Source organism: Mercenaria mercenaria, unplaced genomic scaffold (assembly GCF_021730395.1).
Source record: "Mercenaria mercenaria strain notata unplaced genomic scaffold, MADL_Memer_1 contig_4742, whole genome shotgun sequence".
NCBI classification, from domain to species: Eukaryota; Metazoa; Mollusca; class Bivalvia; order Venerida; family Veneridae; genus Mercenaria; species Mercenaria mercenaria.
Window position 1 is genome coordinate 18309 of NW_026462994.1, and position 16178 is coordinate 34486.

General features: G+C 34.1%; 1 protein-coding gene across 1 annotated transcript in view; it reads right to left on the reverse strand.

Annotated features, from left to right (window-relative positions):
- Positions 1-336: 336 nt before the first annotated feature.
- LOC128554135 (heat shock 70 kDa protein 12A-like) overlaps positions 337-16178 on the reverse strand; it is a 35372-nt gene continuing 19530 nt past the window's right edge. The window contains exons 5-8 of the mRNA XM_053535382.1: positions 6653-6669; positions 5073-5291; positions 4650-4794; positions 337-1451 (exon numbers count right to left, since the gene is read on the reverse strand). Coding sequence (XP_053391357.1) covers positions 337-1451; positions 4650-4794; positions 5073-5291; positions 6653-6669 — 1496 coding nt within the window. The remainder of the gene's footprint in view (positions 1452-4649; positions 4795-5072; positions 5292-6652; positions 6670-16178) is intronic.

Sequence of the window (16178 nt, forward strand, 5' to 3'; positions counted from 1 at the left end):
GATTTTCATTGTGTTTTTGTAAAATGCAAAACTCGAGAACAGAAAGGGCAAAAAGAATAAAATGTTTTTTATATTTTTTGATATCAAATTGTTAAATAATATAGTAACATAAAACGCGAAAGTGTTAAGTGAAAAATGTGTGTTTTTCATTAAACATTTATCACGCGATGCACGATCCCACTTATAGAATCCCGTCACATGTAAAACAATTATAATACAAGTAACCGCAATTTTTCAAGGTCTAGTATCATAGAAGATTAAGATTTACAGAGTGCCAACGTAATGATTCATTAGTTCGTAATTATTAGAATACATGTGAACCTCTTTTATTTCTCTTTACATATTGCTGAACTTAATCTCGGCATTGACTTCATTGCCACTTGTTTCATCTTTTGCGATAACCGATAGTTCTGTGCCACCGTAAACCATCGTAACAAGAAGGTTTCTGTCTGTTCCACGACTTGTGTTTGGAGACTGTACCTCAACTTCACCTATCCTTTGACACCCTTCATCTGTTGTGTACATTATATTTTCAGGCTCTTCAGTTCCAGCTGTTTCCTTTGATACTTCCGTCGACGCAAAAATAGAAAAATGGAAACTCTTCTGATCTTTATACATTGGTTGGTACTTACGATGCTCAAGCTGCTCTTTCAAAATCACCGACTGCCCTTTTTCAACATGAACCGACAAGATGTCCTTGCAATACAACTTTTTATTTTCTGTATTTAGCCATTTTTTATTTGCATCATGTATTTTCTCGTTGAAGAGAGAATTTGTCCCTATACCGTACGTGAATCTCGATATGCGACTTCTGAATATCATCGGATCATGCCCATATAGTACAGCTCCTTTCAAAACAGCTTGAAATGGGGAAGTTGGTACAACAACTTTGATTTGAGGAAAAGATTCCTCAACCATTTCTCGGATATGCTGGACGGCTATTGGTGACTCTGCGAAACCTCCTACCAAAACAATTGTTCTACATTCTCGCAATCCTTCTTTTTCCAGCTCCTTTTGCATGATTTTGCAAATATTTAAGCATGTCTCTTTAAAGAGGGTGTTTCGAATGAATTCAGAGTTAAAAGTTAACTCATCATTTCTCATCATCAGCTTTTTATTAATGTCCGATGTCTTCTTCAGTCGTATGGTATCATTTTCTATTTCTTTCCTTACAACGTATGGGACCTTGAGTGTGATATTTTCAGCTCTACGATCAGTAATCCCAATTTTAACCTTCTTCTGCTCAAAGTCGTCTTCCATATCCAACATCTCCGTGGGCGTGGCCTTTTTAAACGTTTCTTTCCAAGAATTGCCTTCAAAGCTGTCATAGCAAACTTGAAAGAATGCATCATTGACATTTTGGCCACCAGCAAGTTCCCCTTTGGCTCGGCAAATTTCTTTTAGAAAACCATCCTCTAGAACTTTGACAGCAGATAAGTCGGCAGTTAACCCTACAAAGAGAATATAAACTTTTCTGTTGTGAAAGAATGAAAATATAGAAGGTATCACCACTCAATTTGGTCATATTTACGTCCGTCGTAATGTTTGCATTCGATCTGGTATTTATCTTGAAACCATACATGGAATCTTTACCTTCCTATGTAAAAGACACTACAGATTTCATCAAAAAGTTACAAAACCTCTCTAGCATACATGTAGATAAAGATGCATATCTTGTAACACTGGATGTAACATCTTTATACAGTAATATTCCTCATGGTGAGGGCATAGATGCTTGCAAATATTTTATGGAAAATGGTAGTAGATCACAGGATTCTATTAACTCCATTTCTAAAATCATAGAATTAATACTTACAAAAAACCACTTCCAGTTCAATGAAATTAATTACATTCAAAGATTTGGAACTGCTATGGGAACAAAAATGGCTCCTTGTTTTGCCTCTCTATTTATGGGTAAACTTGAAAAAGAATTTATAGACTCCTGTGATAAGAAACCACTTATCTGGTTACATTTTTTAGATGATATTTTTTTCATCTGGAATCATTCAGAAGAGGACTTATTAGACTTTTCTGACAGATTGAACAGTTTTCATGATACTATAAAATTTACATATTGTTACACTAAAGATACTGCTACGTTTTTAGATGTTAACATAGAAAAAGATGAAAATGGTATCCTGCACACTAGTGTTCATGAAAAAGACACTAACAGTCATCAGTATATAGAATTTTCATCATGTCACCCAGTTTCATGTAAAAAGGGTATTCCCTTTAGCCAGGCTAAGCGCTTTAGGCGTATTACTTCGGATAATACCATTTTTGACAAGGAAATGGACAAGCTCAGAGAATACTTTCAAGCCCGTAACTACCCTGAATGTGTTATAAATGAGGCATTAAAGAAGGCCTCTTCTCTATCAATGCAAGATGCTCTTAATTCGTGCAGTAGCAAAAATACGGATAAAGTCATTCCTTTTGTATGTACCTACAATCCATCTTTGCCCAATATTGGTAAAATAATAAACCAATATTGGAATCTTTTAAAGTATTCTCAACAAGAGAGTGTTAGACAATTATATGACTATAAACCTATTGTTGCTTACAAAAGACCCAAGAATATTCAAGATGTTTTAGTTCATTCTAGGCTGAGTAAGAAAGACAAAAATTGTAGTGTAAGTAAATGTTATAGACGTCGCTGTACACACTGTTTAAATATTAATGAAGATAATTCATTTTCTAGTTCCACCAATTCATCTTGTTATAATGTTAGACATGATCTGTCATGCAATTCAACTGATGTTATTTACTTAATAACATGTAATAAATGTTTTAAACAGTATGTTGGACAAACACACCAGCAATGTTCACAAAGAATGAATAGTCATAGATTTGATATCAATCATTATCCAGAAACTACTACTAATGTTTCTGAACATTTTAATTCTCAAGGACATACTATCCAGGATTTCTCTTTTATGCCCATTGATAAAGTAACTAATCCTTGGAAAAGGCTTTTAAAAGAGACTTCCTGGATGTACCGTTTGGGCACTGTGTCTCCACAAGGAATGAATTCAAAAATTCTGTATTAATGCCTTTCTGAAATACTTGTTATATATGTATATTTTATTACTTGTATGTATTCCATAATCAGTTTTTACTGGTGCCATTCCTTAATCATTGCACTTATACTGCATTTTTTCACCAGTTTTTATGTATCATACTATGATCCTGTTTATGATTTTTACGCCAAACTCTTTGTTTAATTTTGACGTTGTCGTCATCGACGTCGTTTGACGCTGACGTCACTTCCTTTGTTATGTTTATTTTGAACCCTGAAGAAGGCTGATGTAGCCGAAACGTTGGTTAAAAATAAAGTGACTTGTTTTTAAAAAGTTTTTGTAGTTTTGACTACTTTTAATACTTATAATCTGGTATTTATATAATTATTGGTAGTGTCGCTGCGTATCAACATTATATATAGAGGATATTTGTTCGTTTTAGTGTAAAATCGAAATATGTTTCACCGTGTGAATACTATTATGCAAAATTTTCACGAGTGGTGTTCAGGAGTGAAATATATAGAGGATATTTGTTTGTTTCAGTGAAATATCAATTTTATTTCACAAGTGAGCATCAAAAACTGATATTTTCACGAGTGGCGTAGCCACGAGTGAAAATGACTTTTTTTCGGTGCTCACGAGTGAAATAAAATTGATATTTCACTGAAACAAACAAATTTTCTTTTTATTTCATGTGTAAATCTCTTCTTTCGTTGCGTAATTTATAAAATGTCGAAAATCGCGGGAAAGATCAACAGAAAGCATAACACAAATGACGTCATTTTAACGACGTCATCGTCATTATGGTCCCCGGTATTCATAACGCTCGGTATACAATTTGACTTCAATCGGGACGGATGACCGGAACTAGTTCGGCAAGAACAGTGAAAAATAAAAATGATAATCTACTGTTTCAAAACTGTGGATTATCACTTTTATTTCATTGAGAAAACTCTATAATTCACTGGAAAACATAAAATAAATTTCGATCTTACACTGAACAAAATTAAGTTTCTATTAATTTAATGCATTTGTAATGGTTTTAACTAAATTATATCCAGTTTGTCCGCGCAACGTCACGTGCATCACATCATGACGTCATATTATCGTGATGTCAGGATATCTTTGTTGAAAAACTGTAAATAGTTCTATTAAGTTTCCTGATTTATTTTACATTTTATTATGATAGAATGAGAATGTATAAATTCATGATCCTGTTAGTATTTCTATACATCTATATCTGTAGTGAAGTATATTTTGCAAGGAATTTTCTATTATTCATAATTTATATTATTTCGCGCGTTCTGGTGTAGTTCCGTACCAGTGAAAATTAAAATTAAAAACAATAATGATATTTTCACTCTTTGAAACAGTGAAAATATCAATTTTATTTCAGTATTTCCCAGAAGAGCACAGAATAAAATAATTATGTTACAGTATACTTTCAGACGGTAAGAAATATCAGTTATATTCCTTTCATTCATCGTGAAAATCAGACGTGTACATTGCCTGTGTCATTTGTGTTTTAGATAAACTTATAACAAAACTTCGGCGTTTAGATACCAGCCACATTGTTATACACTGTTTTCGGTCAATTTCTGAAGGCTGTTCAAAGTTTAGACTCAGATTTACCTCCTAGATCTGCTGTGAGAAAAACTTGCCCCGGTGTTCCAAGATCATTCATGTTCGCCCGCTGCTCATCTGGAAGGTGAATGCAGTAAATAGCTGCTGCTTCAGGTTCGAGTGCAAGTAGTAAATTCTTCTTGTTGATACCGCTCTAAAATTATTTTTTTAATGAGACTACAACTAAAACATTTTGACCACATTGTACGCTATTGAAATATGATCAATTTAGGTTAATGGTAAGTACTTGTTTTTATATAAAACAGTTGAGCAAAAGTTATCTACAAACTTTCAACAAGAATTATAAGAGTGTGTTTTATATTGAAATTAAAATACTAATAAGCCAGTGGTCCTCGGACCATATGTTTTTCTAGGGATAACAGCTATAAAATGGCAAGTGCAAAACAATGATTGATTGCGATTAACGCTAACCTTTTCTGCAGCTTGTCTCATCAATGATTTTGCCTCATTTGACCAAATTGCAGGAACCGTTACCACCCATAGTATTTTATCCGTTTCCATATTTTGGCCCTTTTGTTTCAAACTATCTATGAAGTGGTTCTTCAGGGCTTCGATAAGTTTTGCTACAACGTATATCAGCGGCATACGCTGACCAAGCTGATCCTCAGCCTCTATTTCTTTACGAAAAGGCTAAAGAGTAAAATAATGGTTGAAATATATAGTTTGCATAATCTGTGTGAATTTTCATATTTCAGTGTATAACCGTCAATATCGGGTTTTAAGAAAAAACGAATAGATATTCTCTAATAAACTAATAAGTAGAACAAACGAAATGATAAAACTATGCAATCTACTTTGAAACTGAGCCCGCCCGCTTAGCTCAATAGGGAGAGCGCAGATCTGCCGGTCTCGGGGTCGTGAGTTCGTTCAAGCCCTGGGCGACGCTAATGTTCTCCGTGATGATTTGATAAACGACATTGTGTCTGAAATCATTCGTCCACCGCCTCTGTTTCATGTGGGGAATTTGGCAGTTACTTGCGGAGAACAGGTTTGTACTGGAACAGAATCCAGGAACACTAATTAGGTTAACTGCCCGCCGTTACATAACTTAAATACTGTTGAAAAACGGCGTTAAACCCAAAACAAACAACAAACTTTGAAATTGATAGTTTATATAATGTCCTGAAGCTTACCAAGATTATTATTATAACATTCCCATGATTTGAAAACATCACAACAATGTATGATACAAATAATCCATGTTATGCCATATTTGTATTTGCATATACTATCCCGATTAAAAGGTTTTCAAACATGATATTTTCATTTGAGTGTTAATATGTTGATACTTTGTTTCGATGTTTCTGATGTGTTCAAGTAACAGGATAATTATTTAGTGAATCATAATTCGTAAACTTTAAAAGCCAAAAAAAAAAACAAAAAAAAAAAACAAAAAAAGTAATCTATATCATTATATTATGACATCTGGCTAAGATGTAACTCATTCATTAAGATTTTAACCAAATATTATGTATCAATCTGTCAACAAATCAATTATCTTGAATAGTAAATTTAGATTATTCATATCCTTACTATTGAATACAAAAGATGTTTGAATCTTTTGAAAAAATACCAGCTCCCTTTCATATCTTCTTCTTTATTTTCTTTACTCAGAGTTTTATAGATTTCTTCAGCCGCTTGACCAAAAGATTCGATTTCATACTCCGTGCCGTATTGTTTCTCACTTTTCAAAAGTATACATGTCGAAGTTTTATGAAGCTGCAATTAAAATATAAGTATGTGCATCGTGGAGCACTGTTTTCTTACAATATTTTGCAAAAACATGCAAACATTTATTTATACAAATATGCACGCACCGTTTATTACTAAAACGAATCGTCTTACTAAAGAAACATGTATATTTAACCTGGTGCGATCCACTTCCCCAGTTACTGTTGAACTGCACGTTGCTTCTGTTTTTTAGGAAGTCAGACCTCCATTGCCAAGCATAACCAGTATATGTACTGCCGAAATCAATAGCGACAACCAACCTGGGCTTTATGATACTCTGAAAATTGCAATAAAAGTAAATTGTTATTTGTGCGTAATGACACGCAACCCAATTAGGGCAGAGTAACAAGAGTGTATTTATATCGGTCGGGCTATTCATATGTGTGAGATATGTAATCTTCCTCTGTTGTGAGGTCAAGTAACGTACGTTAAACATAAATATACAGATAACAACATGACGCAAATAATCACTTGCGGTTAAGCAAACAATTTATTAATAACCTTTGTCCGTATCGAGTTGTACCAGAAGATAAATATTGAACAAGAGGGTCATGATGACCCTGGATCGCTCAACTGAGTAATATGAGGTACATGTTTCAAATGTCAAACTGATGATTTTTAGAAATATTTTGGAAGATTTTTCGATGGACAATCAAGTAACCCCTGGGGCGGGCCAATTTTAACTCGGGGTTTATGATTTGAACAAAGTCTGTAGAAGTCTACTAGGCAATGTTTCATATCAAACATCTAAGATCTCGGCCTTCTGGTTTATTTTTAGCAAATTTATGAAGATTTTCTTATGTACAATCAAGTAACCCCTGGGGCTGGGTCAATTTGACCTGGGGGTCAAGATTTGAACAAATTTTGTAGAGGTCCACTAGGCAATGCTACATGTCAAATATCTAAACTCTAGGCCTTCTGGTTTTTTTTTAGAAAATTTTGAAGATTTTTCTATGTATAATCATGTAACCCCATGGGGCGGGATCAATTTGACCCCGGGTGTCATGATTTGAATAAATTTTGTAGAAGTCTACTAGGCAGTGCTACATGTCAAATATCTAAGCTCTAGGGCTTCTGGTTTATTTTTAGAATTTTTTTTGAAGATTTTCCTCTATTAAATCAAGTCACCCCTGGGGTGTGGTCAATTTTGACCCCGGGGGTCATGATTTGAACAAATTTTGTAGAGGTCCACTAGGCAATGCTACATGTCAAATATCTAAGCTTTAGGCTTTCTGGTTTATTTTTAGAAAATTTTGAAGATTTTTCTATGTACAATCAAGTAATCCAATGGGGCGGGTCAATTTGACCCAGGGGTCATGATTTGAACAAATTTTGTAGAAGTCTAATAGGCAATGCTACATGTCAAATATCTAAGACCTAGGCCTTCTGGTTTATTTTTAGAAAATTTTTGAAGATTTTCCTATATAAAATCAAGTGACCCCTGGGGTGTTGTAGAGGTCCACTAGGCAATGCTACATGTCAAATATCTAAGAATTCGGCCTTCTGGTTTATTTTTAGAAATTTTTTGAAGATTTTCCTATATAAAATCATTTTCAGCAGTCAAAATTTGACATTTTTTGTAGAGGTTCACTAGGCAATGCTACATGTCAAATATCTAAGCTCAAGGCCTTCTGGTTTATTTTTTAAATTGTTTTGAAGATTTTCCTATAAAAATCTATGTAAAATCAAGTGACCCCTGGGGCGGGGTCATTTTTGACCCCAGGGTCATGATTTGAACAACTTTAGTAGAGGTCCACTAGGCAATGCTACCTGTCAAATATCTTAGCTCTAGGGCTTCTGGTTTTTGAGAAGAAGATTGTTTAAGATTTTCCTAAGTAAAATCAAGTGACACCTGGGGCGGGGTCAATTTTGACCCCGGGGTCTTAATTTGAATAAACTTGGTAGCAGTCTTCTAGGCAATGTTTCACACCAAATATCTAAGCTCTAGGGCTTCTGGTTTTTGAGAAGAAGATTTTTGAAGTTTTTCCTTTCGGTTGCCATGGCAACAAGATTTCTGCATGGAATTCAATTCTTTGAACAATTTTTGTAGAGCTTTACCCGATGAACATTCCTGTGAAGTTTGGATGAAATTTGCCTAGCGGTTTAGGAGGAGATGTTGTTTAAAGGAAAGTGTGTACGGACGGACGCCGGACCCGAGCACCCCGAGCACACGTTATTTTTTGCACATGCTTAACCATAATAAAGTTTATATTTTACCAAGCACCTGCTGGTTAAAGAGCATTATAATTTGTGTATATTTATAACCTAATATCACATCACAATTTTATCAATAAGTCTTTAGTTGGTTATGATTTAAAACGTGACTTATATTTGAGTCCTGATACATTTGAAAAAACTTGTTATTTTTATCTTAAACATTGTAAAGGTGAAATTAAAAAGAAACATATAACGAAGTAACATTTAAAATGATCAGGTAGGATATGTCCTTAAAGACTTCATTAATATGAATACAGACGTGAGTATGTTTATAATTACAATGTGGACTAACGGGTACAAAGATTAATTCTTTACATTTATTTCAACTTAAAAGAAGCAAAATTGTATCAGTTTTGTCAGTAAAAATTAGGAAAAACCTTTACTGCAATCACAACAGATGAAAGATTGTATTTGTACAGATTCTCTGAGATACTAACAGCGCAAAGTATTCACTTTAACGTTTAATGAGTTTTATTAAGCAAAATATCATTCCTGTTCCAGTGTTGTAATTGATAGCAATATATTAAATGACTTCAACATAACAAAACGAAATTTACTTAACACGAAACTAGATACGTACCAGTTCCATCTTTTAATCCTTTGCTTGGCTGATCATATCGTATCTACACTGCCGTTGTATCTACTATGTAGCAAATATTGATATCGAAACAGAAACTAAAACTTTTTAACAAGGGTTATTACAAAAGTTTTCGCACCAAATTCACAAATGTATGCCAGTTTAAGGATGAATTATCTAAAATATATTTTGGTGACACCATCAAATGCTTTTTCCTATAGGAGAACAAGATAGTACTTAAATATGTTATTCTACATAAACTTTACAACCAGCGCAGAACTGTTATACATAATCAGATCGAATTATTTGTTTATTTGTCTTACACTTACATATGACCTTCAAACAACAAACGGGCCGTTATATTTTCTGTGTTACTTTGGACATTGTTGTAAATTGTTGAGTTTAAATACAGGTAATAATAAGTCTTGTTTTTGCTCCTAAATCTGCTCAAATGTTCCTTACAAATGTTACTCAAATGTCATTTCTACATCCTCAACCTAGATACATTACGAAATGCCGTTAGAACATAAAAATCAACTTTGTTAAGAAAATAGATGATTTAAGAATGATGTTAGGTGCACCATAAACCGGTCTGAGCTCCTCAGCGGTGGTTTTACCACTGACCGTTCCGAGGCGGTACCCTTCTGTGTTCCTTTGTTTGTTCATTTTGTCTTAAAGTGTGTTTGCTTTGAGTGAGCATGTGCGCGTCCTCTTGCTGACTTTGCGTCTGGGGAGGCTGCGTTTTTGGAACGCCGCTTTCCCTGATGGATATTCATTCTTGCTTTAAAAAAATAACCAGTTTTCTTAAATCCAATGAAAAATATCATATAGTCTTTACGATTCAATTTTGATCTTTACCATGAAAATAATTAGTCTTAGCTATATTTACTGTCCTTTTTAAAATTTTAGTGTCCAGTTTTGAAAACAAATTTCGAACGCCACCATTTTGTTAATATATTTTTGTAAATGCCGTCAGATTGCGCGTGCAATCTCACGGAAAAGACGTCATTGATATTGTTACTTCAATTTGTTTATACGAAAACGAAATTTTTTCCTTCCACACAAAGTACATAATGAATGTAAGTATTATGATGACGATGCTGTTTTAAACAAACATTAATAACAAAAGTAGATTTCCCATGGAAATCTATCATAATTTCCCTAGACTAAGTCTGACTTCCTAAGCTTTATAAGTAGAAGACAAGAATATCCCGAAGGTAGATGACCTGAGATTTTTCCTATGGAAATGACAAGCTTCGAGCGCACATTGAGATATCATTATGTCATATCTACAAGCCCCGTTTCACAACTTACAATATCTTTGAAAATTTGCAATAGTAGGCAATTTGAAGACAAATAATCTTAAATGTGTCAGACAGATGCTGTTCATCAGATTGGAAAAAAAATGGTTCTTAACAGGCAGGCGTGTAAGATCTTTATAAACCACATGCATTTTTCACAATACAGTATGCCGACATTTTTATCTACTGTATGGCAGATATCAAACACTTCGTACATGTTGCTCGTATTTGTTTTTGTTTTTACGTTTCTCTGTCAAGTTGAAACATTTTGCGTTCGTTTCTTTGAACGAATTTTATTTGTGCACTATTTTAATGGTAGTCAGACAGACCGTAAAATTATCAATAATTTCATCAAGTTGTGTAATACATGCATTATTACATTACAGACTGGCAGTTTAATTTTTATTTTTTATCATATTTCTACCCGTCGTGATTAAATTCAATAGATTTTCATGTTCCTTTCAAACTGGTTCCTTAGTAGAAATATAAGCAAATGTTCAGTCCAAGGAAATTTGTCTTGCAAAGCATGGACATCTACTAGGACCCAAAAACTTGGTCTAAGTGACTGGGTTCAAGCATTTCGCGGGTGTCAACTAGTGTGTGTAACAATTGTGCCTCTAAACCCTTATACGTTTAAGATGAGACATAATGAAGTTTAACGTTGTTCCAGCAATCTCCTAGTCGTGTACTTCGAACATTTTTTCTCAAGTTTATCGTTAGTAATTCCCTACGCTAAAGCTATGGCATTAGGCTTGAAGGTTTTTGGTTAAGGATCATTTGTCATTGCATCATAAAATCTTTTTTGTATAGAAGACATACACAGAATATTGGAGAAGATTTTTTAGTTTCCCTCGTAATTCTTTAACAAACACTGCTCCCTGTAATTACTTTAAACTTTGGCATAAAATGCTACGATCAAACTTTAGGGCGATCCATGTAAAGATGCCAAAATGTGCTGAAAATCAATAAAGAGATGTTTGAGATGACGGCGGCGGCCAATGAATACAGGTAATATTTAACTCGAAAGAGATCGATACAAAGAGGTTAAAAACATGTTGGATTTAACTCTTGACAAATAGTTTCTAACAGACGAAAAGGCGCTTATTATATAACTCGTATTAAGAAAATGTGTGCCCATTTATAACAAAAACAGTTTTGTTATATATTTACCAATACTTGTGTGCTACTTTTATATTTAATGTTTTAAAGTCAAAGGAAGATTTTGGCGCAGTGCGGCAAAATGAAGCTGTTATTGCTTTGTGTATTCAAATGATTCAGCTTGGTGTTTAAGTCAAGCCGCTGTTATTGTAGGCTTATGTATGTACAGTACATGTTTCTCGTTTTGTTTCTTTTTACTTCTTTTTTGTAGGGCTGGCATAGTTCAGTGGCAACTAGTAGTGGCAGATCAGAGATTCCGATACAAGCATGACGATCAATCGTATAAAGCATACGGCCTTATGCATGCCCTCGGATAACTAACACACATCGCATAAAATTTGACACCATGAATGTTTTAATAGAGTCTTCATAACGTGTGTTATGGATTATTTACATAAGATAAAGATACAAAATGCACTTGAACTAGTTTAAAGTTTATCGAAACGGTAATTTTAAGAGGGTAATCAGAAAGTACTCGTGAATAAGCACCTTTGTTTTATACAATACTTCTATTAGCCTTGAATAATGAGTGCCCATCCATGTTTTATTTCAGTAAAGCAACTGGATAAAAAACTACCTTCCCCATGCATGCTGAAAGCTCTCACAAAACATGTCATAAAATCGTTTTAGATATCCTCAACAAATTGTGTAATGAATTATTTACATAACTTCTTTAATGCAAGGTTAAATACAACCTACAACTGTGCAAAAGTGTTAAAACTTTAAAATCTATTTTAACACGATCCGATTATTCCTATAAACAAAGAATTGCAAAATTGGGTATCATTGTGCAACAAAATCGTTTTGTCCTAGTGTGCTTGCGTTGTGTGAGAGTGTGTGTGTTGGTTGTGTGCGCGTCCGCGAGCTGGGTTTACGTTTGGGGAGGCTTCGTTTTTGGAACGTGGCCTTCCTTGCTGGATATTTATCCTTATTTTTAATCAGAATCATAGTTCACCGGCAACATTCATAAACATTTTGTTATTTTTATACGTATATTTTGTATAAATAGGCCATATTATATGAATGCGCTTCCGTACGTCCGTCTGTTCGCCCGTCAGTCATATTTCGTTATCGAAGCTTAACTTAATAACAAAAGTAACATAAAAATATAATTAAATTTCCATTGCATAGATAGTAGGTCGACCACATGTTTGTTGCCAAAATGCCACCTCATTTCGAATTTATTAACGTGCAAACAATATTGTTAATCATGTTTTATCTTTTTATCTTTACAAGGATAGTTGCTGTTTTTATCAGTTTATACAATATTGAACATTTCCCTTAATGCTGCCTTGAATCTTGTAAGTTAACGTTTACTGTATTTTGCAGTCTATCAGGTCAATAAAACTTCATTTTATTTGTCGGCTTAAAGCATGTTTCATACTTCTTGAAAATAAATGCCGGAGTCCAGGGGCCGTATTCATTAAGCATCTTAAGTATAAGTTTCGACTTAAGTTTAAGATTTTACTTAAGTTTGTGGTGATTTCAACTTAAGTCTAAGTAAAAACTTAAGTTCTAGTCATAAAACAGCTAAAACTTAAGATACGTAAGAAATGACTTAAGTCAGAAAATAAAATAGCGTGGTGAGTACGATTAAAGTATTGTTTTCAGATAAAAGCACTTTAAACATTATTGTGCATGTTGTATCTGTCTGAAATTAATGGTTTTTTAATGTTTTCGTCCACAATAAAAATCAAGAATTACTTATTAAGTTGTTTTATGAATAACAAATATACTTAAGTAAAATAAATTTCTAACCTAAGTAATACTTAAGTAAATAATCAATTTCTTATACTTATACTTAAGATGCTTTATGAATACGGCCCCAGGAGTAAATTTTACACTAAATAGTTGTCAAGAAAGTTCAAAGAGCTTCGTAATACGTGGTTTGTTTCGAAAAACTAGTACTTTATCTATGTGTTTTTGGGAAGCGCAGCCTTCCCGAAGTCGCCAAACTACGAAAACCGATATTGGTGAAATTGTAGTTACAAATGCCTTTACTACCTTTCTCAGTACATATTTATCTATTTTATCAGTAGCACATGAATATAAGAAGCAACAGACACGCCTGCACTCTGAAAGGCATGTTGTTTTAACCATGGTGAGAAGTGACCTAGATTTAAACCATATACATGTATCAGTAAGAGCGGCCTGTCGCTTCTGACTATTGACAATAAATATTATTGCAGAAAATTAATGAAATATCATGGCATATTGTATGAGATAGAAGTATCATGAAATGAAGCATGAAATGATAGATTTCTAGCCAAAATGCATAGAAACAAAATAGACAATGCTATGATGCTGAAGCTCTATTTATGATAAGCGCACATGTACTAGACAATGCAAGGAAACGAATGCACAGTGCTAGGCAAATGCAGCTACCGAAAATCCGAGGCCAAGATGACCAACGAATTCTCTACGTTAGGATAATGTATTCAAAGGAAACAAAAATATGAATCCAACGCAAGTGCAAGAGAATCCATTATTATAACACTGAAATTGTGTCTGCAAAATTAACATTTGTATTTGATGCATTAATACATTTTTTATCCATCATTGTATTATTTGTATAACGGACTCGGTTGCTAGGTTTGGATCGGGCATCATGTGCCACGCAATGATTAACCATCCAAGCAAATGACTGCACTAACCTGCACACTCAACAAAAGAAACAGGGGGTCATAACAAACAGACCCATGTGTTATAGGTTTGTAGCAAAGTGATCCACAAATATATATATTATATATATAAATAAATAAAAAAGAAAAACATCCAATGGGTTTCCTCTGTCTGTATTTCTGTCTACCTACCGGTTTCATATCATAATCATCAGGGCAGACATATAAAAAATATATAGCATACGTAATGACCTACAATGCATTTTAACAACTTTCGACGGATCTATGATCAATTGGCCGAAGAGTTGTAAATCCCTGTTTTAAATAAGTTACAGTCACTTCGAGGAACACTGTTGAACGGTCGACCCTTTAGGTCAAGGCCCCCTCTAACGGTTAAGACCGCACGACCTTAACACCAATGATAAGTGAAGGCCAGTCGAATGCCAAACATTTAATGCTGATCTAGTGGCCAACCTAGGAAGTGAGCTTGGATTTTTGCGATACAGCCGCTGTATCAAAAGCCATTTAAAGGCAAGCCTGTTTTGTGGATCATAATTTTTATTCATAAGCTCACATGTAACGGGCGGACACCAGTAACTGTTTAAGTTAGAATAAAACTGCCAAATAGATACTACTACTCCTGCACTTGTTAATTGAACTATATTTTTGTCATGTTTATGCAGTAATATATCAGCCCCGATTGGAACAAAAGTCACGGCTATCAATTAAAACTAAAGACTTTAAATTGATATTTTTAGCTCTTAAGATGACGAGATTTTGCAGCAAAATAAACAAGTCCACTGGTGCTTGTTTACCATAGAACACGTGAAAAGAGGTTGTATTTAATACAGACTGAAAGTTTCTGATATTCTGTAAATATCAAGTGTCTTTTTAACTGTTCAAAATCCACAGAATCCATAATAAAGCCTTCATTTACTTTGTTGCAAGCTTTTGACATCTTGGAAGGAATAATCGTCTTTATGCATAAAAGGCACTGTATATCAGCGAGGCAGTATGTTGCATGATCAGGGATACTGGCGCGGAAAATATACAACACGACAGCAGAAATTCTTTCAAAAAATTGTTGAGGTTAGGAGGGTGGGTATTTTTGTACACGAAGTGTCGACTTGCCTGCTTAGTTAATTGTGAAGGAATGAACCGGTTTGAAATATAAAATTGCCAAAATGACAGAAGCAGAAATTATAGCTCTTGCGTGCCAACTGAAAAATAACATAAATTTATTTCTCATTGACAAGAGAACATAAATTCGTTTATTTTATCAGTAGCGTATGAATATAAGAAGCAACAGACCCGCCCGCACTCTGAAAGGCATGTTGTTGTAACCATAGTGGGAAGTGACCTAGATTTAAACCATATATCAGTAAGAGCGGCCTGTCGCTAATGGCTATTGACAATAAATAACAAACGCTGATTGAATGGGATAATGGGAAAATTAATGAAATGTCATGGCATATTGTATGAGATAGAAGCATCATGAAAAGAAGCATGAAATGATAGATTTCTAGCCAAAATGCATAGAAACACAATAGACAACGCTATGATACTGAAGCTCTATTTATGATAAGCGCACATGTTCTAAACAATGCAAGGAAAAGAATGCATAGTGCTAGGTAAATGCAGCTACCGAAAATCCGAGGTCAAGATGCTCAACGAATTCTCTACGTAATGATGATGGATTTTGCTTTGATTGCCTAAAGTATGCTAATGATTATGTATACAATATGCCATACCGAAATGCACAAAGTGTGTTGAGGGCTACCAAATATTTTATGAAATAAAATTTGCCCATAAAATGGTACATTGAATATCATATCTAATTACTTAATAACCACATGCAAACATTCATTTCTTTAATAATATCAGATTTTCCGGCCTATTTACTTTCAAAGAT